Source organism: Heterobasidion irregulare (genome assembly GCF_000320585.1).
Source record: "Heterobasidion irregulare TC 32-1 unplaced genomic scaffold scaffold_07, whole genome shotgun sequence".
Classification (NCBI taxonomy): domain Eukaryota; kingdom Fungi; phylum Basidiomycota; class Agaricomycetes; order Russulales; family Bondarzewiaceae; genus Heterobasidion; species Heterobasidion irregulare.
In genome coordinates this window covers 845,921-869,259 of record NW_009258203.1, presented here as the reverse complement: position 1 = coordinate 869,259, position 23,339 = coordinate 845,921, and the positions used below count along the sequence as shown (strand labels likewise).

The 23,339-nt window shown below is 53.8% G+C and overlaps 11 protein-coding genes across 11 annotated transcripts; 8 read left to right on the top strand and 3 right to left on the bottom strand.

Moving 5' to 3' along the window:
- Positions 1-68: 68 nt before the first annotated feature.
- cla4 (putative cla4-like kinase) lies at positions 69-3,407 on the top strand (the record flags this gene model as incomplete). The annotated part of the gene is made up of 9 exons (XM_009549675.1): positions 69-419; positions 604-852; positions 920-1,104; positions 1,613-1,715; positions 1,769-2,079; positions 2,176-2,458; positions 2,537-2,636; positions 2,720-3,054; positions 3,108-3,407. 9 exons carry the CDS (start codon positions 69-71, stop codon positions 3,186-3,188), a joined length of 1,998 nt encoding a protein of 665 aa, XP_009547970.1. The 3' UTR covers positions 3,189-3,407.
- A 1,050-nt stretch (positions 3,408-4,457) lies between these two features.
- On the bottom strand, positions 4,458-5,449 carry HETIRDRAFT_321913 (uncharacterized protein; the record flags this gene model as incomplete). Its single annotated transcript, XM_009549986.1, has 8 exons — positions 4,458-4,516; positions 4,581-4,677; positions 4,737-4,814; positions 4,879-4,913; positions 4,971-5,068; positions 5,125-5,142; positions 5,224-5,272; positions 5,347-5,449. 8 exons carry the CDS (start codon positions 5,447-5,449, stop codon positions 4,458-4,460), a joined length of 537 nt encoding a protein of 178 aa, XP_009548281.1.
- A 367-nt stretch (positions 5,450-5,816) lies between these two features.
- Positions 5,817-9,596, top strand: HETIRDRAFT_435076 (uncharacterized protein; the record flags this gene model as incomplete). The annotated part of the gene is made up of 13 exons (XM_009549985.1): positions 5,817-6,060; positions 6,113-6,172; positions 6,227-6,485; positions 6,544-6,979; positions 7,028-7,126; positions 7,180-7,288; positions 7,388-7,581; positions 7,636-7,974; positions 8,033-8,209; positions 8,265-8,809; positions 8,867-9,000; positions 9,057-9,217; positions 9,277-9,596. The coding sequence occupies 13 exons, from the start codon at positions 5,817-5,819 to the stop codon at positions 9,514-9,516; spliced, it is 2,997 nt and encodes a 998-aa protein (XP_009548280.1). The 3' UTR covers positions 9,517-9,596.
- Positions 9,597-9,832: 236 nt separating this feature from the next.
- On the top strand, positions 9,833-10,725 carry HETIRDRAFT_419381 (uncharacterized protein; the record flags this gene model as incomplete). The annotated part of the gene is made up of 2 exons (XM_009549984.1): positions 9,833-10,423; positions 10,519-10,725. The coding sequence occupies 2 exons, from the start codon at positions 9,833-9,835 to the stop codon at positions 10,723-10,725; spliced, it is 798 nt and encodes a 265-aa protein (XP_009548279.1).
- A 70-nt stretch (positions 10,726-10,795) lies between these two features.
- On the top strand, positions 10,796-11,023 carry HETIRDRAFT_321667 (uncharacterized protein; the record flags this gene model as incomplete). The annotated part of the gene is made up of 1 exon (XM_009549983.1): positions 10,796-11,023. The coding sequence occupies one exon, from the start codon at positions 10,796-10,798 to the stop codon at positions 11,021-11,023; it is 228 nt and encodes a 75-aa protein (XP_009548278.1).
- Position 11,024: 1 nt separating this feature from the next.
- Positions 11,025-12,306, top strand: HETIRDRAFT_63800 (glycoside hydrolase family 16 protein; the record flags this gene model as incomplete). The annotated part of the gene is made up of 5 exons (XM_009549676.1): positions 11,025-11,181; positions 11,238-11,540; positions 11,639-11,852; positions 11,940-11,955; positions 12,050-12,306. The coding sequence occupies 5 exons, from the start codon at positions 11,025-11,027 to the stop codon at positions 12,134-12,136; spliced, it is 777 nt and encodes a 258-aa protein (XP_009547971.1). The 3' UTR covers positions 12,137-12,306.
- Positions 12,307-13,002: 696 nt separating this feature from the next.
- On the top strand, positions 13,003-16,265 carry HETIRDRAFT_171765 (glycosyltransferase family 20 protein; the record flags this gene model as incomplete). The annotated part of the gene is made up of 11 exons (XM_009549982.1): positions 13,003-13,095; positions 13,169-13,829; positions 13,889-14,216; positions 14,274-14,370; positions 14,424-14,710; positions 14,766-14,823; positions 14,883-15,014; positions 15,074-15,435; positions 15,499-15,619; positions 15,681-15,826; positions 15,887-16,265. 11 exons carry the CDS (start codon positions 13,003-13,005, stop codon positions 16,263-16,265), a joined length of 2,664 nt encoding a protein of 887 aa, XP_009548277.1.
- A 964-nt stretch (positions 16,266-17,229) lies between these two features.
- On the bottom strand, positions 17,230-18,927 carry HETIRDRAFT_321869 (uncharacterized protein; the record flags this gene model as incomplete). The annotated part of the gene is made up of 6 exons (XM_009549981.1): positions 17,230-17,382; positions 17,482-17,886; positions 17,945-18,173; positions 18,237-18,349; positions 18,398-18,604; positions 18,712-18,927. The coding sequence occupies 6 exons, from the start codon at positions 18,925-18,927 to the stop codon at positions 17,230-17,232; spliced, it is 1,323 nt and encodes a 440-aa protein (XP_009548276.1).
- An 865-nt stretch (positions 18,928-19,792) lies between these two features.
- Positions 19,793-20,557, top strand: HETIRDRAFT_181126 (B mating type pheromone). Its single transcript, XM_009549980.1, has 2 exons — positions 19,793-20,009; positions 20,063-20,557. Exon 1 carries the CDS (start codon positions 19,862-19,864, stop codon positions 19,991-19,993), a length of 132 nt encoding a protein of 43 aa, XP_009548275.1. The 5' UTR covers positions 19,793-19,861; the 3' UTR covers positions 19,994-20,009; positions 20,063-20,557.
- Positions 20,558-20,852: 295 nt separating this feature from the next.
- Positions 20,853-21,796, top strand: HETIRDRAFT_322371 (uncharacterized protein; the record flags this gene model as incomplete). Its single annotated transcript, XM_009549979.1, has 4 exons — positions 20,853-21,138; positions 21,208-21,462; positions 21,545-21,604; positions 21,693-21,796. The coding sequence occupies 4 exons, from the start codon at positions 20,853-20,855 to the stop codon at positions 21,794-21,796; spliced, it is 705 nt and encodes a 234-aa protein (XP_009548274.1).
- Positions 21,797-22,678: 882 nt separating this feature from the next.
- HETIRDRAFT_181135 (putative B mating type pheromone) lies at positions 22,679-22,828 on the bottom strand (the record flags this gene model as incomplete). Its single annotated transcript, XM_009549978.1, has 1 exon — positions 22,679-22,828. The coding sequence occupies one exon, from the start codon at positions 22,826-22,828 to the stop codon at positions 22,679-22,681; it is 150 nt and encodes a 49-aa protein (XP_009548273.1).
- Positions 22,829-23,339: the final 511 nt, after the last annotated feature.

The following is a 23,339-nucleotide window of genomic DNA, read 5'->3' as shown; positions in this document are numbered from 1 at the left end:
CGACGGCTCGAGTTCTCGTACGCAATCAGCCCGTCTTCTTCGACAGTAGCTCGAATACCCCTCGAGCAATGGCCTACAATCAGGTCTCCGCCGCCTCACTCACCCCCTCAAGGCCGGCGCCCCAAGCCCCCATGCGTCAGGGCTCGACGAGCAGCGGTGTCTCCAATTACTCCACAACCAGCAGCTACACTCTTACCCCCTCCGGCATGAACGGCTCGTCCTATACCACTGCCTACTCCGGCATCGGCGGCTCCTCAGGCATCGGCGGTTTCCCCAACCGCAACTCAGACAGCGCCTCAAACTCCTCCATCATCCGTAGTGGCACTGTCGGTTTCAAGGAAGATGCGTTCGCCAGCTGGCTCTGGAGAGAGAAGTTCTTGGTCTTGAAGGAGCAGAGCTTGGCCATCCATAAGAACGAGGTGCGTTCCCCCCTCCCAATCGTTTCCTTCCGTCATGGCCCATCCTTGGGCCTCCCTTGCAAACGGGCTTCGTGATCGCCGTCCATGTCAGCCGCAGTCACTTGGTCGTTCCCTTCGAATATGGCTTTCGCTCTGTTGTCGTGAAGTTACAAAGTCGCCATGTTGCTGATATATCTCGCAACAGTCATCCCCACCCCAAAACACCATACAACTACGTGACCTCTCCAACATCGAACGGACAGATTTGAAGCCATACTGCTTGCTGCTCGAGACAAAGGACAAGCGGTACTACCTGGCACTGAAGGGAGATGAGGAACTCTATGGGTGGCAGGACGACATTTACTCGCGCAGCCCGCTGAGTGGGGTCAGCAACCCGACTAACTTTGTTCATAAAGTCCACGTAGGCTTTGACCCCGTCTCTGGCGCGTTCACGGTACGTTTCCCGAACTCAGCTACTACAACAAAAGTGTTCACACCTCAGTTTACACACCCTTGCGCAGGGCATGCCGGACCAGTGGAGCAAGCTGCTGACAAAATCTGCCATCACGCGCGAAGACTACCAGCGCGACCCGCAGGCCGTGCTCGACGTGCTTGAGTTCTACACTGACCACCAGAAGCGGGAGATGGAGGAGATGGGCCTCTCCCCCGCGACGCGGATAGCCGGAGCGGGTAGCAGCACGCGTACGTTCGCCCTACATTCTACAGCTGCCAATCAAGCTTATCACAAATACCATCAACCCCACAGCTCGCTTCAATGGCGGCACTGGCCTCGGTGGCGCAGGACTAGGCAAGGCTTCTCCTTTCGTTCCCGTCGATAATCCCCCACTCATGCGGTAAGGTTCTCTCCCACAGGCGTCAACGGATCCGACTCGGGCGGGACCACCCTCTCTTCCACTGCACTCGCCGCTCAGCGCGCTGCAGAGCTCGTGAACGGTTCGTACAATCCCTACTCCGCCTCCGCCGACCCCACAACGAACACCAACGCCCCATCCCGCCCACTCGCAGGAAACACGCTCGGCGCCCTCACGCCCTCTCGCCCTGCCCCGCCGCGCCCCTTGCTCACCGCGAACCGCCCCGCGCCCCCTGCACCGGGCACCGCAGGCGGCAAGCCACCCCTCCCTGACCACACGCCCTCCTCCGCGGACCTGCGCGCGCGCGCAAAGGCACCCGGCCCCGATGGCGCGCTAGGCAAGCCGCCAGGCCTCAGCAGCGAGCAGGTGCCCGTGCGCAAGGAGTCGCTGCAGACCGGCCGCGAGCGCGAGCAGCGCGAACGGGAGCGGGAGCGAGACCGCGATCGTGAACGAGAGCGAGAGCCTCGTGAGCAGCGCCCCGCCCTGGGCCCCGCAAAGTCCGCACCTGCCAACTCCGACCCTGCCGCTCGACCCGCGCCCGGCGCTACGGCCGGCCCGCCGCCCGTGAAGCCATTGCAACCGAAGAAAGCACCCGCGCACGCGGCGCCGCCCGTCACCGTCACCGCCGCTGAGGACGACAGGGGCGGCGTTGCCGCTGCCGCTGCTGCCCTGGAGAAGCCCAAGGCGAAGGAGGCGGAGAAGCGGATCAGTACGATGACGGAGGTGCAGATCATGGAGAAGCTGCGGAGCGTGGTGGACGACAGCGACCCTAAGCTGATTTACAGCAAGATCAAGAAGATTGGCCAGGGGTGAGTGGTCTCTTTTCCGTGTGATGTGATCGAAGAGGATGTCTGTTCTGGGGCCGTTGGGTGCCGTGGGCTGACGGGTCTGGATCTGATGTGCAGCGCCTCGGGACATGTGTACGTCGCCAAGACGCTCGCGACAGGGAAGAAGGTCGCGATCAAAGAGATGGACCTGGCGAACCAGCCGCGCAAGGAGCTCATCGTGAACGAGATTCTTGTCATGAAAGAGTCACAGCATCCTAACATCGTCAACTTCTTGAACTCGTACCTTGTGAAGAATAACGAGCTCTGGGTCGTTATGGAGTTCATGGAGGGTGGTGCGCTCACGGACATCATCGAGAACAACAACCTGGAGGAAGATCAGATTGCGTGCATATCCTTGGAGGTGTGTTTATATGCGCGCCCGCATAATCTGTTGCGTTGGAAACTGAGCAGCTCTCGTCTGAATTGGCTTCCTCCACAGACATGCAAGGGGCTCGGTCATCTGCATAGCCAACACATCATCCACCGTGACATCAAATCCGATAATGTTCTCCTCGATGCGCAAGGCCGCGTGAAAATTAGTGTGTCCCTTTGCTAGCCACATCCCCCCTGTTCTTGTCATCCCGAAAGAGGCTGACCGATCCGTGCCTCTCTTGCTTCACAGCTGACTTCGGGTTCTGTGCCAAGCTGACGGACCAGAAATCGAAGCGCGCAACCATGGTAGGCACGCCGTACTGGATGGCTCCAGAAGTGGTCAAGCAGAAGGAATACGGCGCTAAGGTCGACATCTGGTCCTTGGGTATCATGGCTATCGAGATGATTGAGCAGGAGCCGCCGTACCTCGACGAGGAGCCGCTCAAGGCGCTCTACCTCATCGCAACGAATGGGACGCCGACGCTGAAGAAGCCGGACGCGCTGTCGCGGGAGCTCAAGTCGTTCCTCAGCGTTTGTCTCTGCGTGGACGTCAAGAGTCGGGCGACGGCCAACGAATTGCTTGAGGTGCGTCTGCTCTTCCGAGATCCTTGTACCTTATTCTGATAGGGATGATACAGCATGACTTCCTCAAGAAAACGTGTCAACTATCGGGATTGGCACCTCTCTTGCGATTCAGGACGACAAAGCAGTCGTCATGAATGTCTCTTATACCTTCCCACCCGGACTTAGCCTTGACCTTATCGTGCTCCTTTCGTTGTCCTTCGCCGTCTTGCGCTTTCATTTGGATTGTCCTTCCCGATGGCTTGCCGTCCGTTTCGCTTATATATCGCGTCCTTCACATCATATCTCTCTAACTCTCTTCCTGTGTTTGTTCTCTTCTCTTTCTCCCTCTGTTTTCATGCATCACTTTGTTTACGACCTATATATCACGATCCGCACCTGCCACGTTGACGTCGACTGACCCATCGCAGCCTGGCCTCGCGCCCAGAGATTTCTCAACCACAGTGAGCTCTGGTCCCGCCCGCCGCTCCTTTTCCTTTGCCGGCGCGGGCTTGTGCTGTGTTCGCGCGCGTGCTTTGCGAGTTGCGACGGACGCTGCGGAAGGGCACGGCTCTTCATTCAGTATTTCTTTTCTTACCATCCTGGGGCGCCGTATTTTTGACGTCTGGTCGGCAGCTTAGATGCTCAGTGCGAGCGATTGTACATGTACATCTAGTGCTACTGTACCCTACGTACGTACTTTCGACGTCTGCGTGTGCATGGGCGCGTAAGGCCTGTGAATGTAAAACCATGTAAGAAACCTGGGGCTTTATGTGCGCTCGGATGCACCCTAGACGAGAATGGCTAACACAAATGGATGATAAAAGTCCTAAATACCAAGATGTTGTGTCAATTTTTGGCAACATTTAATGCGCCCCGCACGATATTAAGCCTCTCTGGGTGTGAGTGGTATACTACGACGACTGTCGTCAATGTTAATAGGAGGGTAATGAAAATGATGTGATTATCGCTCTCCCTCTGTGCACGGGAGAACAAAAAAACAAAAAGACAAAAGGTGAGATACAAGGTGAGAGTCCGCAAGGGTAGGGTTCAAGCATACAAATTCCCAGTCATATCTGATCACTTGTGTGCACTGCATGGGCATGCAATTGCAGTGCTTCTGCCTTCCAGCTCGATCCTACGATCTAGTTCATTTGACATTGTACCGCATTTATGTGTTCAAAAGCTGGCCTAAAGGTGAGATCGTCCCTGATCCTGCTGCCAGGTCGTCAAAATTGTAAAAATGACATCAATGATATAACCGGTGTGATACGATGAAACAAGTAATGAGCCAAGCCTATGGAGCACAGCGAGTATGGCGACAGGAGGATGAACGTGGGTGGATGATACAAAGCCTGCTATATACGATGTTATGATGCATGAAGATACGAGTGGTAGCAAACGACACGGCACCGTAAACAGATAGATCATTCAAAAGCCTCTTCAGCACTTCTCCTGACCAAACGACGAACTTTCTTCTTAAATGCTATATATGAGGGGAAACAAAAACATCAAAAAGGGGTAAAGAGAAGCAAAACGATGACACATACCAGCAAAGTCTGTCCGGACTTCCTTCGCGGCGTCTACATTTGCGGGACTATCGAGGTTCGGCGAGTCAGAGGATAACAAGGAAATTACGCTGAGCAGCTAATAGACAAAGTAGATGTTCGGCAGGATACGATGTCTAGATTTGACGATCAACTTACGATTGATTCGATGGAATGTACTGGCATCCAACGCTCGCCTGCATCTTCGTAACCGTACTGGTCATCTCCAGGAGCGTGCTGGAGTATAGACAATATGCGATTAAAGTTCTGCACCGCTCAGAGACCGCATACAATAACTTACGAGAATGGAGATGCAGACAGTGCCATCCGGGTAGACTACACGGGGATAAAAGTCAGTCGAGTGGGAAGTAGAATGAGGAGTGGTAACGCAACTATTTGGGTGCCACATCGGGGTTATAAACCGCATCTTAGGCGGGAGGAGGGGGAACTCTGGCGGAAACGTTAATCGCGCCTTGAAAAATCCTCCCTCACTGTTACAAACCATGGATGAGCACTTTGCCGCAACTTCCTCCAAAACTATACGTACAACATCGTGTCAGGAGGTCTGGTTTTGTTACAACGCACATCCGCGCCACCACCCGATCAGCTTCAAAGGTTTATGGCCTGAAGGGGTGTGCATACACACCCGATGACCAAGATCTCCCATTCCATAAGATTGCTATCATCTACAAGGCCTATGATCAACGCACTGTCAGTAGGGCGAATGCATGGACGTTGAACAAACGATATGAGGGGCAGAGTCACACACCGGCAGAAAAGCCTTCGACAGGATGTTTCGTCAATTCAGTTAGCTGCCGGCGAAGCAGCAGGGTATTGGAGGGAGTCGATGGCGCGGATGGTGTGCCGGACATAATAAGCGACTCGAAGAGTACAGTGTGTGTGGAATACCAGCGATGGCGTGCAAATACAGTGGATAAGGCAGAACGAAGGGGAGGGGACCAGTAGGGGACCCGGCTATATATCGCTTACGTCAGCTCGTAGTTCTACGTCACCTTCTCTGACCTTCTGTTAGAGTTCTCACCCAAAACCACAAGGTGCGCATTCATCATTTATTGTATTCTTCTAATGGCCCATATTTGACTCTCAGCCGAAGGCATAGTCTCCAGCAGGCATTGTCTTGGAACTCGTGTGCGTTCTTGTAGTGTTGGCACGGCGAAGCGCGTCACAATAGGCTCGAGAAGCTTGTTCATTCTTAAGCTTTTGTGGGGGTTGCTCAAGATGCGCGTCATTACTTCCTTTACCATCTCTCTTTTGTTCTCCGCCGTCTCCTACGCTCTACATGAATCCGAAGCCGGCATAGTAGACTGGTACAATGCCAACATCGGCGTACCGCTATCCGATTCTTCCTCGACCTCCCCATCATTTCATACGAAACAAAACCAACCGCCACACAAAGCGCTCCTTCTCACTGCAACAAGCAGTAATGTTTTAGCTGCTCTACATGCTGGCAATGGTTCTGTAGGTATGCACAGTAGCTAACATTTCTCATCATATGACATGCTCATTCATGACAGCGTGGAGATATATATACGAAGACAACGATAGTATAGTGTATTATCAGAGGGACAAAGATGGTGCGTGAAATAAATCAGCTACCCAGTATGTAGGCATGTTGATTTGTGTTCTAGTTGTCGCGTCTCTATCGGGACCGGGTGGTGCAACGTTACGGATATTCGATTTTGAGACTGGTGATCTTATTGCAGAGAAGTTTCTACACAACCCCAATACTGCTCGCCTGTTCGAACCAAACGACGTCGGAACGTCGATGACCTTTCTATCACAAGAGGGACAGTTCTCAGACATGCTTGTACTAACGAGTGGTCATGTCCTTCGACGCGTAGACTCTTCAGGAAAAGTTCAGTGGACCTGGACGTCGCCCGATGAAACGTGGGTTCTCCTTCTGCCTGGATCCATTTGAGATCTCAAAGCTGACAGGGCCATGCAGTTCCCTAGTAATCTACTCAAAAGTACTCGTGTCGCCGTCAGCGGTTTATCTTGTTGGATTAGCCAAATCGTTTGCATCTTACACGCTCCATATCTCTGCTATTTCACCCTCAACAGGTGACCTCATCACGAGCGCCTCTATACCGTCTACCGTCACGGATGGTCCATCTAGTATCGTTTGCCTGAATACTAACGACTACAGCATGCCTCCCAGAGTGGTCTGGCTGGAGGCTGGAACCATTCGTGCTGTCGCACTGACCTCGGAGCTGAAGGGGACCCCAGTATCCGTCAAAGGCGCTACGTACGAACGCATTGTTGACGTAGGCCTTGCTGAGAAAGGTCATTTTGTTGCTTTGAAAAGCGACGGTTCGGGACGCGTCTTGAAGCTGGACTCAGAAAAGGCGGGGCTCAAAGTCATCTGGGAGTTTTCCGACTCGGTACGATCTGCAAGTCTAATGCTATGATTAAATCTAATGAGGTTTTAGGCTAGATCGGATCGTTATACGGAGTCTCTGTATACAGGCGGTTTAGATAAAGATGGAAGGCCTTTCGTTGGCCGCGTATTTTGGTCACATGCGCTCGGGGTACGTCTTGCATGTCGATTTATCTATCAACTGAGTGCTGATAAGTTCTATAGAGGGCTTCCGCGCATGTATACGCGCCGCATCTGGCAGAGGGGAAGGGTCTTGTATCCGGCTTCACTTTCAATTTTGATACTAATACACATGGAATCATTAGCCATGTATGTCTTTTTCAAAATTCATCGAAAGAGCGATTTTAATGTTGCTTTCAGGCGGCTCTGCATGCGGCCTATCAAAAAGATTATGATCTGTTGCCGTATGTAGCCTTGACGACGACTACTGGTGCCATACAACTTTGGCAGGGCGACAAGATTCAGTGGACGCGCGAAGAATCACTCTCTCGGATACAATTGGCAGAGATGGTTGAGTTGCCCGAACCCAACACAATTGCGACCCACGTACGCGATGAACATGAAACCTTTGTTGGGCGTTTGATCCGTCAATTTTCTGATGCCCGAGTTTGTCCTCTTCATATATTCGGATCTCAGATTTTACAATATTCTTGCGCCTAGGACTTTCCCGCATACCTCACCCATTTCGTCAGGCGCTTTGCAACTGGCTCCTACGCTTCTGCAACCTCGCGCGTTGAGCCCGCTAATACAAACGCGTCGAAGCCGCTATCTCGCGACGACTTCGGTTTCCGCAAGATCATTGTCGCAGCTACAGATGCGGGCAAGATATTCGGGCTGGACTCAACCAATGGTAAGATCTTGTGGAGTCGTGTGTTGGGACTAGGATGGGCTGCGCAGGTTGGGGGACGGATCAACCCGGTGAAGCTATTCGTTACGAGAACCGTGAATGAAGAAAGCGAGCCGCAGGTCGTTCTTGTCACGCAACGAAGAGCAGATAATGTTAGTGATCTAGCCCTAAATTGCACCTGTTTAACTGACATATGGTCCATGTATGTAGAGCCTCGTTGACACTGTACTTTTTCATATCAATGCTCTCACTGGTGAAGATGCGACCGGCGTGTCACCGTCCGGGGAGGTCCTACAGGGCGTTGATATCATCTCTGGCCCGTTGATTGAGGCGTATATGTTGGAAGGCGAGTCCAGAATTGTCATCCTTTTGGATGAATTCCGTCAGGTAAATCATCTATGGTTTCCTGATATAGTCCTACTACCTTAACGTGTTTATGAAGGTCTACCTCTACCCCAATACACCCGCCAACCGGGAGTCATTTGATGCTACGGCGCCTAGCCTCCGCTTTCCCCTCCGCACAGGCGAGCCTGGCTATCGCCAATTAACAGGTCACCAAGTTGCCCTTGATGCTGGTATCAACAATATGGCCCAGATCTACGCCACATGGGCCACGTCTCTGCCTCCATCCCACGAAATCATTTCCGTCGTCACCCGACCCAAGGGTCTCGTTGCTTCTCTGGGCAAAGTGCTGGGCGATCGCACAACGCTCTACAAGTACCTCAATCCCCACATGTTTGCCGTGCTTACCTCTTCCCCGAATTCGTGCGGGGTGCGGGTTTTGGACGGCGCGAAGGGGAGCACGTTGTATAGTGCCATAGTCGGAAAAGCGCCGGGTGGGTGTGATGTCAAGGCCATGTTCGTTGAGAATTGGTTGGTCTATGTCTATTGGGATGGAGAATTTGAGGGCGTGGGCATGACCAAGGGGTACCGGGCCGTGTCGGTGGAATTGTACGAAGGGCGGGGCGTGGATGACAAGACGAGCAGGTCAGTTATTGCTTTTGGTTGTCCGTTTAGAGGATCGGTGCTGATGTTGTACTCTAGCTCCGACATGTCGTCATTCTCCAACGAAAGCTTGATTGTCAATGCTATTGAGCAAGCCTTCGTGTTCCCTCATAGGATCACCGCAATCGCATCGACGTCCACAAAATTCGGGGTAACAACCAAGGACTTGATCGGTATGTTGTGTTTACTCGTTGTATCTTTCGCATTGACAAACCCACGACCTTTCCAGTGGCGAATGAGAAACAGCAGATTCAGTCGTTCCCTCGGCGAATTTTGGATCCTCGCAGGCCGAAGCACAAGCCAACGGCAGAAGAACAGGAAGAGCAGCTCTTCCAGTACGACCCCGTCATCCCTGACGATCCGCGACGCGTTCTCTCGCACAACTACGAGGTCCGTATTGAAGTCATGTTTGCTCATCATGCATCCATCTTATCCTTTGCGACTCTTAGGTAGCAAATATACGTCATATTCTGACGTCACCCTCACAACTCGAGAGCACATCGCTCGTGTTTGCGTACGGACTCGACCTGTTTTTCACGCGCGTTGCGCCGTCGGGCACGTTCGATGTGCTGAGCGACAGCTTCAACAAGGTGCAGCTCGTGTTGACGGTGTGTGGCCTGGCGATCGCGATCATGATCACGAAACCCATGGTACAGAAGAAGCGATTGAGGGAGAGATGGTATCAATAGAGCATGCAGAACATGAGCGTGTACGTGCAAATGGAGTAATGCATAGACGCGATTATGAGGGATGCGGAGTATGTGATTCTATGAGGAGCCTAGGCACGGTACATGAAGCGCTCATCACAGCTGGAACGGATTTTTGACATGTTTTTATCGATTGTATCGTCGATCCCTCAAGGCCTCATCGACGACAGCGAACGCTCACTGGACTGCAACGTCCTGGAGAACAACGCTTTCCAAATATAGAAGACACCCGATTGCAGTTCTCATCTTCCCATCCTATTCGGTCGTGCTCCATTTGCACCTTACCCTTCAGATCCCAATGCGGCCCCCATCAACCGACATCATCATCATTGACTCCCTCCAACTCATCGCCAACATCGGGCCTAACAACTGGGGCCGTCCGGAGCCGCAAGCGCTCAAGCTCTCGGCGCACCTGCATCTCTACCCGACGTCGCTCGCGCTCGCGGCGGCGACGGACGACATACGGCTGACCGTGCACTCGTGGGACGTCGCGGCGTCGCTGCAAGGGCTCGGCGCGCCCGGCGCGACGTACGCGGGGGGACGCGCGCTCGCGCGGTGCGCGCTGCACGCGATGAGCAATTGGACGAGCGACGCGGTGCGCGAGGTGCGCGTCGTGCTGGAGGCGCCCAAGGCGCACGTGCGCGCGGAGGGAGGGATGGGCTGGGAGGTCGTGACGGCGGGCGAGGCGGCCGTGTGTGCGGCTGCGGGCGCGGCGGAGGGCGTGGTGGTGGTCGCGTTCGCGAAGGGCCTCGCGCTCAGCGTGCTCGTCGGCGCGCACCCCGCAGAGCGGGAGGCGCGGCAGCGCGTCGTTGTGGATATGTGGATCGTGGAGGAGCCCGGGGTGGAGGAGGAGGTCGACTATCGGCGGCTCGTCGACGTCGTCGTCAAGGTGCGTGCTTTCCCGGGTGTCTCTGCGCGGTGAGTTACGTATGTTGTCTTTTTGTCCATTTCTCCGTCCTGTCCTCCGCTCGCTCGACGCTGCAGGACATGGAGGCGTCGGACCATCGCACCCTCGAGCGCCTCGTCCAGGAGGCCATCCGCGCCGTGTGCGTCGCGGGCGAGCATGTCCGCGAAGTGACGATTCGCGCGAGGAAGCCGCACGCGCTCGTAGGCGTGGACGCGCTCATCGTGCAGCTCACGCGGCCTAGAAGCGCGTTCGTTCGGACAACTCCCGGCGGTTCGGCCGTATGATCAGTTTCATTGAAGGTTGCATGTGGTGGTCAGTGCGACTGCAGTGCGCAGGTGGAGCGGAAGCGTGACGATGCCAACCTATTCGTCTGGATGTCGCAGATCTGATGACTGTGATGGTCGCTTCTCAGGCGGGCCGTGGATGCTGGAGACGTGGAAACATGACATGCAGTGTGTACATTTTGTATTTAGCTCTCGGTCGATGTATTGGACAGAATGGAATAAATATAAAAGAGTGCGTTTGGCACTTGTCCTCCTCCGAGGATTTGTAGCCTCACCTCACCGCCCCAGCAGTGACTAGCATGAAATCCTTCTTGGTTGCTTTCCCGGTCCTCGCGTCCCTGTTCCTCGTCGCGAAAGCCGATGTAGTGGAAATCCCGACAACATCATTCAATAGCTATACAGACCTTGAGAAATACTGGAACTATCTCTACCCATGGGGCTCTGACCACAATGGCGGTATGTCGTACATCGAGGAAGTATGCGACTTACTCACCTCAACTTCGCTAATCCAGCTGCGCGCATGGTCGGTAGTAGCACCGACCACAGTCACATTAGCGTGTCCAACGGTGTTCTGACGCTGAAGGCTACACCGACGACGGGCCAACCTCCGAGCACGGCGAACCCCAAACCCGCGATTAACTACCTGTCCGGGACGATCTACGCCAAGGACCAGATCACCGTGGACGGGACGAATGCTAAGGGTTACACGGTCTCTGGGGAGTTTATCGCGCCCACAGCCAAAGGGACGTGGCCCGCGTTCTGGCTGACCGCCGTGCACGGGTGGCCTCCGGAGGCTGACATCGGGGAATGGAAAGGTGCGTGATAATATTCCGAGCCTGTGGGCTTGAACGTTTTTCGCCATGATTAGATTGGCGATGGTAGGCTGACGAGGGCACGGGACTCGCGATCACAGGGACGGCGCAGACCTGGTTCAACACGTTCAACACGTCCTCGGCCGTCCATAGCACGATCGTGGACTGGCCGACAGACGGGAAGTTCCACTCGGTCAGCGCGACGCTGAGGACGGTCGCCGGATCGACGACCGACCTGTCGATCGCGTACTCTCTTGACGGGGTGCACAAGGCGACGGACATCGCGCTCAACTTCCGAGGGGCCGCCATGTACTTGTGAGTGCCCAGTGCTTGCTATATCACGATAATGCCAGGACCGCGCGCTGCCTTGCCATGTGTTTTGCTGACGCTCGATCGCGGTAGAATCATCGATTTGCAGGTGAGCAAATTCATTGCAAGGGCCCGGGAGCCGATGGCTAGATACTCCTGGGCGGGTCGACGAAGAGGCTGATTGAGCCTTGTGATGCCTGCAGATGGAAGGAAGCTCGGGGTCACCAGGCCCGACCGGGACGACGACGTTCCAAGCTCGCAACGTCCAAGTTACGAAGTTGACGTCCTAGTCATGGCCCGTGTTCCGTGGTTCGAGAGGGACGAGGGCGGGTGATGAAGGTGGATGACCGAATTTGGCGTATCGTGATTGGGATGGACACGAGGTTCCCAGTGGCGAGCTTGGCTGTCAGTTATGGTGTAAGGCTGGGGTTCGCAATGGGGGAGTCTGTTATGTACATTTCGTGGACCCCGCCTCTGGGTGTGGGTAAAGCACCGCGAGGCGCTGTAAGGACAGATACGCCATTGGAGGAGGTGCACGAACGTTCGAAGAAGAGGTGAAAGCGAGCGCAGATTCGCCGGGGACGGTTTCCTGTTGCTTTCTGCGCGCAGCGAAAAGAGCGATCGATGGCCTGATCAGGGTGCTTCGAGCGACCCGGCGCGTCCCCAGCCTCTGTTCCGAAAAATCCCGCGGGTGTCTGTGTTTTTTTCTGGCGCGGACGAATGAGCCGTGCGGCGAGGAGCACCGACGAAGCTGAGAAGCAGACGGCGAACTTTGCTCAGTTCAGTTGATTCAGAGGCCGTTCGAGGATATTCTGGAGCAGCGGCTGGGAAAGGAGCGGCTGCCGAGTTTCTGGGAGCAAGATTGTTGGCGGCAATGACCGGCTCAGACATGCGTCATAAGCCAGCGACCGTCCTCCTCTTTAATGATGTCCACCACTTTCCATCGCCCCAGCATTCAGACCCCTCCCTCCCCCTCCCACACCCCCTCCCCTCGTCGACAGACCCGTCGTTGCCGCCCACGATGAACTCCTTCCGAAGTCACCGCGTCATCATCGCGTCTCTCTTCCTCCCCAACACTGCCATTCTGGGCGAGTCTCACCCGTCCACCCCGGAGCTCGCCCCCATCTCCACACCGACTCCATTTCCGTCGTTCAAGATGTCGGACAGCAGCCTCAAGATGCCCCGTCCTGCTCTGCCCCATCGTCCGACCGGCCCATTGAAAAGCATAGTCGAAGACCTGAAGGACAAGGTTCGCTCACATCACGTTCTATTTATCTCCGATTTATGCCAACTTTTGATGCAATTTACTTTTCATGGTATAGTCGCGCGCGGCTACCCCTGCCGTGACGCCGGGCGTCGAGTCGGCCCTCTTTGCCAACTTCTCACAAATATCTACCCCGACGGGCGCGAGCGCCGCAGGTCATGAGCCGCCCGCAAAGCCATCTCGCACGCCGAGCCCGTTCTACGCTGACCCAACCGCGTCCCCTGCGACGCGCTTCTCCCGGCGCGAGGACCTGCACACGCACGTTCCGCACCGCGTGAACCGCAAGCACTCGCGCTCCGCCGCCCGGCGCCCACACTCAGACTCGCCCCTCGGCCGCCAATGGCACATCGAGTCGAACCCGCACTGCAACGGCGGGCTCAACAACGCCGTGCGCAGCGTCGAGGGCAAGCTGCGGCGCAAGCTCTGGGTCGGCACGCTCGGCGCGAACACGGACTCGTTCAAGGACCCGCTCAAGCGCAGCATTGACCGGCGCATGCTCGAGGAGTACGAGAGCTTGCCCATCTGGATACCAGACGACGAGTTCTCGGCGTACTACGATATGTTTTGCCATCAGGTGCTCTGGCCATGCTTGCACTATGTGATTCCCGACGCGCCGAAGACGAAGTATTTTTACGAGTCTTCGAGTTTCAAGCAGTACGTTGCGGTGAACCAACGGTTCGCCGACGCCATCACTGCTGTCTACCAAGAAGGCGATATTAGTACGCTCCCTCCATTTTTAAAGTCATATTCACATTAATCTTCTATTTCTGTCGCGCAGTATGGGTGAACGACTACCATCTGATGCTCCTCCCCTCGATGATCCGCGCACAGCTCCCGAACGCGGTCATCGGCTTTTTCATGCACGTCGCGTTCCCCTCCTCGGAGATCTTTCGCTGCCTCTCCGTGCGCGAGGCCCTCCTCCACGGCATGCTCTCCGCGGACCTCATCGGGTTCCAGACCGCCAACTACGCGCGCCACTTCCGACAGACGGTGTCGCGCATCCTCGCCCTGGAGACTGTCCCCAAGGGCATCCAGGTCGAGGACCGGTTTGTGGACGTCGCGGTGTTCCCAATGGGCATCGACGTCAAGTGGTTAACAGAGAAGAAGTGAGCGATTGATCGTCGTCTCTCTGACGTCGGCGCTGACATCATGATGTCACATAGGAAGGAGCCTGACGTCGCGTATTGGGTGCAGACGCTCAAGGAACGTTACAGCGGCTTGAAGCTCGTCGTTGGCCGAGACAAGCTGGACGAGATTCAGGTCGGTTCACTCTCAAAGATATCACATGTCCTTCATTGATTATTTTCGGACAGGGCGTGCGCCACAAGCTGCTGGCGTTCGAGGCCTTCCTGGACAAGCATCCCGAAATGCAACAGAAGGTGATATTGATCCAGGTCGCGCTGCAAACGACAGAGGAGAACGAGCTGCACGGTGGTGTCGGGGACGTTGTCGCGCGCATCAACTCGCGCTTCTCGACGCTCACGTACCAGCCGGTCGTGTTTTTGCACACGGAAGACCTGAGCTTCAGCCAGTATCTCGCGCTGTTGACCATTGCGGACGCGTTTTTAGTCACGAGTATGCGGGAGGGGATGGCATTGAGGTCTGTTTCCCCTTTCGAAAAACTTGGCAAATTCGTTGAGCTTCCTTCGTTCTAGGACGCATGAGTTTGTTGAGTGTCAAGAGGAGCGGCATAGGCCTCTTATCCTGAGCGAGGTAGGGTGCCTTCGATGGATGTCCTGTTTCAAGGTACTCATCGGCGTCGTCTATTCCAGTTCACGGGATCGTACAGCTACAGCGGCTTCCGCTCTTGCATCGCTGTGAACCCATGGGATACCCGCAACACTGCCAAGGCCATTCATCAGGCTCTTACCATGGACGACGAGCAGGCTAAGCTCCGCTGGGAGGTTCGTAATCTATATCATGTCTCCATACGTGTAAAGGCTCATTCGCTACTGTCCTACAGGACCTTCACAACCACGTTGCTACACAAACAGCGCAAGCCTTCGTGACCTCCTTTCTCACGCGCTGCCTGCGCACGAACATCGAGCACCTCCAGGGTGACGCGGAGTCCGTCACGCATCTAGACCTCTCGCGGGTGCTCCCGCGTTACAAACATAGTCATCGCCGGCTGCTGCTTATCGACTTTGAGGGCACACTGTGGAGGCGCGATCCCCGCGAGCGTGCGTTCAAACCCCCTGCGGAGGCATTGGCGGTGATGGGAAAGCTTGCGGACGACCCTAGGAACGAGGTATGGCTCCTGAGCGGGCTACCGGTCAAGGGTGCATTGGACGAGGTCGCGAAGACGATTCCCAAGGTCGGCTTGGTGTGCGTTTTGCTTCCTCCTTATCTCCCTTGCCTTGTTCCGCAAGACTGAGTGCGTTTTTTTAGTGCCGAGAACGGATGCTTCATCCGGACACAGCCTGGGAAAAGCGGAGAATCTTCATGGATTAATATGGTTACGAACTTTAACCTGACATGGAAGAGCGCCTGCATTGAGATCCTGAACTATGTGCGTTGTTCTCCTTGGCCACGTTCCTGCATGCATTGAATCATAGCTTTCATTCAATCAGTTCACGGAGCGCACACCCGGCTCGTTCGTGGAGGAGCGGGAAGCGTCTGTGGTATGGCGCTTCTGGTGCGGCGAGCCCGACAATTGCCCAGATCGCCAATGGGCAAGGCGTCAAGCTGCCGAAGCGCAGAACCACATCTTTGACAGGTGAGGAACCCTTTTCATCCTCCGCAGGCAGGAGCTCAATTGACCTTCCTTCCCTTGCAGCATCGGCGACCGGTACGGCCTGCGCATCATCCCCGGCGAAAACAGCTTCCTGGTGCTGCCCAACTACATCTCGCGCTCGACGGCGGTCGGCGCGATCCTGCACCCGGGCGGGCCCGCGCATTCGCCGCTCGCGGGGCGCGCGGCGTGGATGGCGCCCGACTCGCTCGAGACGGAGAATGTGAGCGACTCGGACTTCGTGCTCGCGATCGGGAGCGACGAGAAGCTGCTCCGCCGGCTGAACGAGCTCGACAACGCGGAGACGTGCTCGACGGGCGCAAAGGGCACCGACGCCAAGTGGCGCCTCGAGAAGGGCGAGGTCGTCCGCGTCCTGCAGCAGTTCGCGAACGGAGCTGCGCACGCGTCTCTCGCGTCGCGATGATCCATCCGGCTTTGGATGTGAGTTTGGGTTTGGACACGGGTTGGTTCGCGGAAGTGCGACTTGAAAATTATCACGCGTGGTGTCGTGGATTCGTGGTCTATGCTCTGTTATAGATGGGGAGGGGGACTGTTTGCTCGCAGATGTGAGACGGGGATATTCTTATCGTGTAACGCTCGGTACATATTATGTTGTACTATTGCTTGTATGTAGAGTCATCCGTCAGCTGTCATATACACGATGTTGTTCAACAGAATGGAGGCGCTTGTCCTTCCAGCTCTTGAGACGGCGCTGGAATCCTTATGGAGCGGGTTTGACGGAGAGCCGGATTGCCTGCAGCATCAACGCTTCAGCGTTACCGCATAATGTTGAATACGATCCTAGCGGTGTAATGCCCTGCAATTGTTCAAGGCGGGACAACACATCATCCAAACGCATTGCATCGAGACGTAACTCCTTTGATTTCTACAACCGTCCAGTGTTCAATCATTGTACAGAGCATACACCTGCGACGACAATAGGGATAGACCGAAAGGCATGTGAGTGTGTGGTTGCGGAAAAGTGCCGATGTCGACGAGGCGGTCGGTGGCATACGACATGATGGGTAGTAGTAGATCAACGCCGACAAGGAAGATGCATAGGCAGGTAAGGATGTATCATGGTGATCATATATATGAAAAATGCGCGCGCGCATAGTGAGCTGAACTTGGTGAAGAAGGCCGGACGACGTGTGAGCAGGGTCAATCGAGACTGAGTCCGTCATGAGAGAATAGAGTGAGAACGGGACCTTTAGAACCGACAAAAATAGAATAGAAAGAGAGGAAGAAAACGGATGGGAACTCCACATTGAACAATAAGTAACATGAGGTCTAGGAAGGGTACGATAGGTGATGATAATAAGACAAGACGCCCGTGGAAGGGCGGATGCGATGATACAATCCAAGACCGGGCGACGTGGCGTTTGACATTAGAATCGGACGAGCGCGAGCGCGCGGTACAGCGCGTTGGCTTCCTCGAAACGGGAGTTGCGAAGCGTGAAGTGGGCCATTTCGGTTGAGTCGGCGTCAGAGGATGGGTCAACGACGCCAAGTTTGATTAGAGAGTTGTAGAAACGGCAGAGCTGATTGTTGCAGTTCAAGACAGGAACGGAGATAGGCGCAATCGGTGATCCCGGCGGTGAGTACAATAACAGGGCGGAGGAAAAAAAAGATAAACTGACGTTTTGTAGCCCCTTTTCAAACCGGTCATCGCTAATGAGTCCTTCACGTCCTTCTGATTCAGCTTTGTCTAACCACTGGATACTCTCGTGAATAAATCTCCCCAGCACATCAGCGCGCACGATGTCAGCAACCGTGGTCCTCCCGCCGGTTATGACGTCCATGATAGTCGTGGTGTCGCGGAGCAGACGGCCAAGAAGATCAAACGATGGGAGACTGGGTGGCAAACGGGCTAGGACATCAAGATATGTGATTGGTCCGTGGGGATTCGCCTTAGTCGGCGGTTGCGATAGAAGAGCTACCGATAGGGGATGAGCCAGTGTAGGATTGTGAGCAATCAGAGGAGGCAGATCTATTGAAGTGACTATGGGCGGAAAAGTGAGCTGGTGGACGAGGGGAACGACCAACTGTTTGTGAAAGTATAGTCAGCGTTTCTGTGAAGGAGGCTGGATATGAAAGGCGTACTCGTTGCTCTGACAAGGTCAGTACGCGCGTCCGCGCAGCGAGAAGCAACGTCATGCCTTGAGAGAGCATCTGCGTTCGCAAATCCTCTTCTGGGGTAACTGGCGATTGAAAGCTCCCGTTGGAGACTGGCGTGCGGACTCTTGGACCTATGGGCGTTCGAACTCCGTTCGAAGGTATATGTGGCGAATTATGGGTTACTCCCTCGACTATGATTGACGGCAGTGCATCCCTGAACCTGCAGAATAGAGCTGAATTTTGTACAAATACTTGTGTTGGTGAGATATGCACTTACGCATCGAACGAGTTGCTTTCTGGTAATATGCCCTCATCCAGGGTCAAATTTGTGGCTCGTAACTTAGGGGGAAGGGGTGAGCGGGCCAAAGTGCTCGGCGAATACGGCCCAATCTGATCGAGGTTAGATAAAACAAGAAACGATGATACTAGGCTACTTACGTCGTTGCCGTCACCTTTGAGTACCTTCCAGAGGACCCAAACCAGTTGCTCGTTCTCGCCCACCGCACCATTACTTGTCGCCTGAGCAGCCGCATTCTTCTCTTTCATGAAAGTATCATACAATGCGGATTTAAAGGGATTAATAGCGATCGGGTGCGGAGCATATAAAGAATACAGTATGTAAGACACGAGGATCCGTTGCGAGAGCTGTGGGGTGATCGGGGGATGCAGCGAGGATTCACGACCCGAGATGAATGATCAAGGACATCAGTGGCATGTGCGGGACAAAAATGACGCAAATGAAAGATGCTGACTTCTGTGCGAGGGGAGTCCAGGAGCGGCAATAACGCATCTAGCGCCAGCTGAAACCTAGCACTAGGCTGAACGAGCTGAGCGAACGCCTGCGCCGCAGTCGAACATGGCAAGGCGTACGCCTTCTTGAGAAGCTGACCGACCGAAGAGCGCAAGGGGTCGCCGTGAGCCTCCGTAGGCAGCGGGGGAGGTGCGAGAAAGGCAGTTGCGGTCTGCATGGGTAACGTTCTTGCTTCCGATGAAATTGAAGACGTGATTATGAATTCTCTCGAGCACTGAAGCTTGCTGTGTATAGTCGTGAAGGGGGCACGGAACGAGTGAGGAGGTGGACGGTGGAATTGAATACCTCTAGCTGGCTGTTCTGTCCGGGCACGGGCAAGGCACAGCGAAGTGGTCCCGAAGTCACCACTCAGTTTTGTCTTGTTTGTCTTCGGTGGCAGACCGTCTCTCCTTCGAGCAGCCATCTCGGTACATAACAATAGTGAAGACAGGTACAGACCCTTATCATCCCCGTTTCGTGTATTCTCATACAGCGAGCGCTGACACAGCCAAAATTTCACGAAGCCGCAGTGGTCATACGCTCAACTCGTGGCGGTATTTTCTACAGTCACTTTTGTGATCTGCGTCCAATCCCGAAACTGTCGCTGTTTAATATGGCGTATTGGACACTTTCTTCGATTGTGAGGCTCGATAATTTTCTCCTCGCACTGAAAATGGGCTGATCAGTTAACAAAGCGGATCGAGGTTCGAGCTGTTCCTTGCGACAGCGCGTTCTGTAATCCCATTCTGTGATCCCACCTTTTTGTTTACACAGACAGAAGTGTTCGCGCCGGCTGTGTAATCCAGGCCTGTTGGGAGAATCCCTACATGCCGTCCAGCTCCGAGCCGCGCAACATTGTGGAGTCTTGATCCTGAGTCAGGCCATAACAATTAGAGCGGTCGGTACGTCGCTGTCAACTGGAACGCCGTGGCATGCCGACCACATCGACATGTTCAGACCTTATTGTTATGCTCATATACCACATTTAGACCAGGGACATATAAGAAGGGGCAAAGCGACCTTGCTTCCTCCAAGCAGCTTCTGTTCTACGCTCGCACCTCCCCCCCAAAGTCCACATCGCGGTTCACGCTAGTGATCCTACATACTTTGCAATGGACTCTTTCTCAAGCATCCTCTTTACCGCAACCTCTACCTCAGCCGATGCCACTGAGGAACCACAGACACAGCTCCCCGTCGATAACGAGCGAGGCGGCACCGTCTATTCATATTGTGTCGTCGCATAATCGATGATTGAGCCTGGTATGTCTTCTCTGGCGTAGCATTTTTCTCTTCTCTGTCTAACTTCGACATAGATCTGGCGTGTCTACGAGGAGTTCGTAGATACCGTCACGACATCTCATCTTCGACTCTAGTTATTCATCTCCCACCGCCTCACTTTCACCCCCCCCCTTATCCTCACGACCCGCTGACACCCACATTCATAAACCGCCTTCGTTCCAGGTGATTCTCGCGACACACAACCTTCGAACAATGTATCCATATCTTTTCGTTTTCTTCTTCAATACTGTCGTCATACGGCACGCAGTACAACCACTCTTTGACGTTGACTTCTTTTTATTTCACTCTTCTTGGATTTTTTTCCTCCTCGCTGTCTGTACTTTCTATTCATTTCGCTCTGCTCTGCTTTCACGACTAGGCACGCCCTATTGGTACACAACACTGTATTCATACGTATTTTTTTTTAGCCAGGATACGCTATTCTCTTACACCAATTTGGGTACTGGGGCACTAGCTAGATTGTTCTTTTGGAGATTCCTGATTTTGGGAGTCGCTCTACTAACGGAGTAGGGAGTTCATGATGTTTTGACAGCTGATATGTCCGATTGGATTTTTACGCCAATGAAACCGTCGCAATTGTTGGAAAGTGATTTTCATGGAACGAATTGCCTCGACTCTCCCAAACATGATTTTCGATAATATTTGTTCATGGATGGACCAACAGCCACAGCGAGCAAGCCGAGACGCGCCGGAAGGTGAGCGCCAAAAATAGACGCGAACATTATATACGTCACGTGTCGGCCGCTTAGCGCTAAGATCCGACTTGCTCTCCTTCAGTATCCTCCACTACGCGCACTACCACCTATGGATAGCTCTGCGGCAACATCAACCGACCACTCTGTTTCAAAACCTCGTGGGAGAGGCCGCGGCCGCTCCCGAGGGGGTCTGGGCAAATACCTGCGAGCTCGAGGACGCGGGCGGGGTGGTGGGCGACCGGCTGAGTTTCGCGAACGGCTGGTGCTCGCAGGAGAACGGCCCGAAGAGCTCGATGAGGAGGAGGCGGAAGAGCTCCAGAAACGGTATTCACGGAGGCAGCTCGGATCGAATGCCGATAGGTATGCCGAGCCTGAACCTGAGCTCGGGTCGGACGGTGCGTCATGTCCACCTCTGGTTAACCGATGGAAACATTCGGACATTAATATTACTCTCGTGTTTTTAGGTGAGGAAATACTCGAGCCGGAAGTGGACTTGTCGCGTTTTCTGGAACGGCAACGATTAGACGACGCACCGCCTCCGCTCGGCACATCAGTTACGACTGAGGAGCATGAGGATGACGTCGACCATACCCTGTCTCATGTCACGGCTAAACCAGTGGTAGGAGCACCGTCAAGGAAAGGCAAGGTCCAACACATCGAGTGGGACTCCGATCTGGAACAGATGAGCCGCGAGAAGGTTGTGGCAGAGGCGAACTGGGGTGCGAATTTCTCTTAACTCCTAATTCAAACTCTTCTTTCTTCCTCCCTCGTCGGAATTGTTGACTCCCATTTGTATATCAGAATTGAAAACACGTTTTCGTGCCAAGACAGCACAGAAGCTGGAAAGGGCTGGACTTCGGGGTAGCATGGCAGGGCGACCTGAGCGCCAGAAAGGTCAGTCCCGAAACTATCCCTTGGATCCCCTCATGTTGCTGATCATCACGGTTAGATACATCATATGTCGAGGCACCGCCTCTGCCTATTGAATCAAAAAAGCCTCCTCAAGATGCTAAATCGCAAATGGAAGACTTTTTAGACGATTTACTCAGTTAGCCGTACCCTCCCGTAAGGCTGTGGCAAATGGTGTTGGGGCTTGTTGTACCATCTTTTTTTTTTTTGGCTCGTAGGTGTCACCCTAAGTCAAACGCCTGGCTGGACGTCCCACTCGATGCTTACGATGCTAGACCTGTGCTCACCCCTTCTTTGGACTTTTCTGCGGAGCTCCGCACCCTACCTGCTGTTTCGTCTAAGGTGCGCCATGGCCATGATTGGCGAGCCTTGTCTATCTGGGAGGAATATTGCACCACATATGGATCCACACAACGTCAAGATAACTGTACAGTGGGAACCTAGAACAGCCTTGTCCTCAACTATACGATACTGTGTCGCTACCCTGCTGTCATGTTATCTAGGTAGGGACACAGCTTTGATGTTCTCATGCATAATACCTCGTTAATACCCCAGTCTTCAAGGTTCACTTGTTAGTGTGACTTTACGGTATTGTCCCTATGCGATGGTTAGGCTGGTCTGAATAAGCACACACTCCTTTTTGATCCCCTTCAAAGTACAAGTTTCTTTAAAGCTGCGTGAAGGTGCGTGCAAGTCGCCAACTATCAATTGGTGAATTCCTTCGCAGGTTAGACTATATCGTTGATATTATAACCAGCATTGAATAGGCATGCATGAGCGCGGCTCGGGTTTCATGAATGTAGAATACACAAACAACACATCATTCAAGAGCGTAGGTATCGATACATCGAGGTATATGAAACGAACGGATAAGCGGATGTGACAGCAGAATAAATAAATGAATCCCTTTACCACCAGGTGAAGATGAATGAATTTATAAAAAGGAGTAGCGAATATAGGGAAGGTTGCTACGTCCACAAACATAATTAGATTGGTAAGGACAAGAGAGGAGCTATTCACCAACCTTCATGCAATGGTACAGTACCAGCTGATCCCAAACCCAACATGCTCAGAATCGGAGGGCAATGACAACGCACTGTCAGACGACAGGAATGTGTCGGAAGTTGAGGCAGAGCGAACGGTCTCGGGTGCGCTCAGTGATGCAAATTCGTCCATATTGACCGAGTATGATAGAACGTCAGATGATAGTTTGGTGTAGATAGGATGAAGTTGAAGTAATGCAGAAGTGATGGAGTATGGGTAGCGCGCGGTGTTAAAAAAGTTGGTAATTGCGAGGACAGTTCGAGGTTGCTAACTATCAGGTGTGTAGCTTGACGCTTTTATATGCGATTTTATCTAAAGGATATCCACAGCCGTATTACTGAAACAAAACAGAGCCGCACCATTGTTTCACCTCGGAATTACTGTATTTCAATTGTATGATGATTTAACGCGATCTGCCTCCGGAGCACAATTGGTGACCTTAACCCAGGGGTAGGCTCAAGGTTTATTACGTTTCTTCTCTGACAAGATTCCCACGAGAACGCGGAGCGAATGCTCCCATTGTCTACATTACGTAAGGCATCCTACCTTTGTCCTCTGCACCTTTGTCTCTGCATAAGTAATAGGTGCAAGATGTGTTTATATACATCTCATAATCAATCCATCTACAAGCTTCATTGCTTCC

Excerpts from the sequence above, each read along its gene's own strand:
- HETIRDRAFT_181126 (XM_009549980.1), top strand. The coding sequence starts at position 19,862 with ATGGACTCTTTCTCAAGCATCCTCTTTACCGCAACCTCTACCTCAGCC.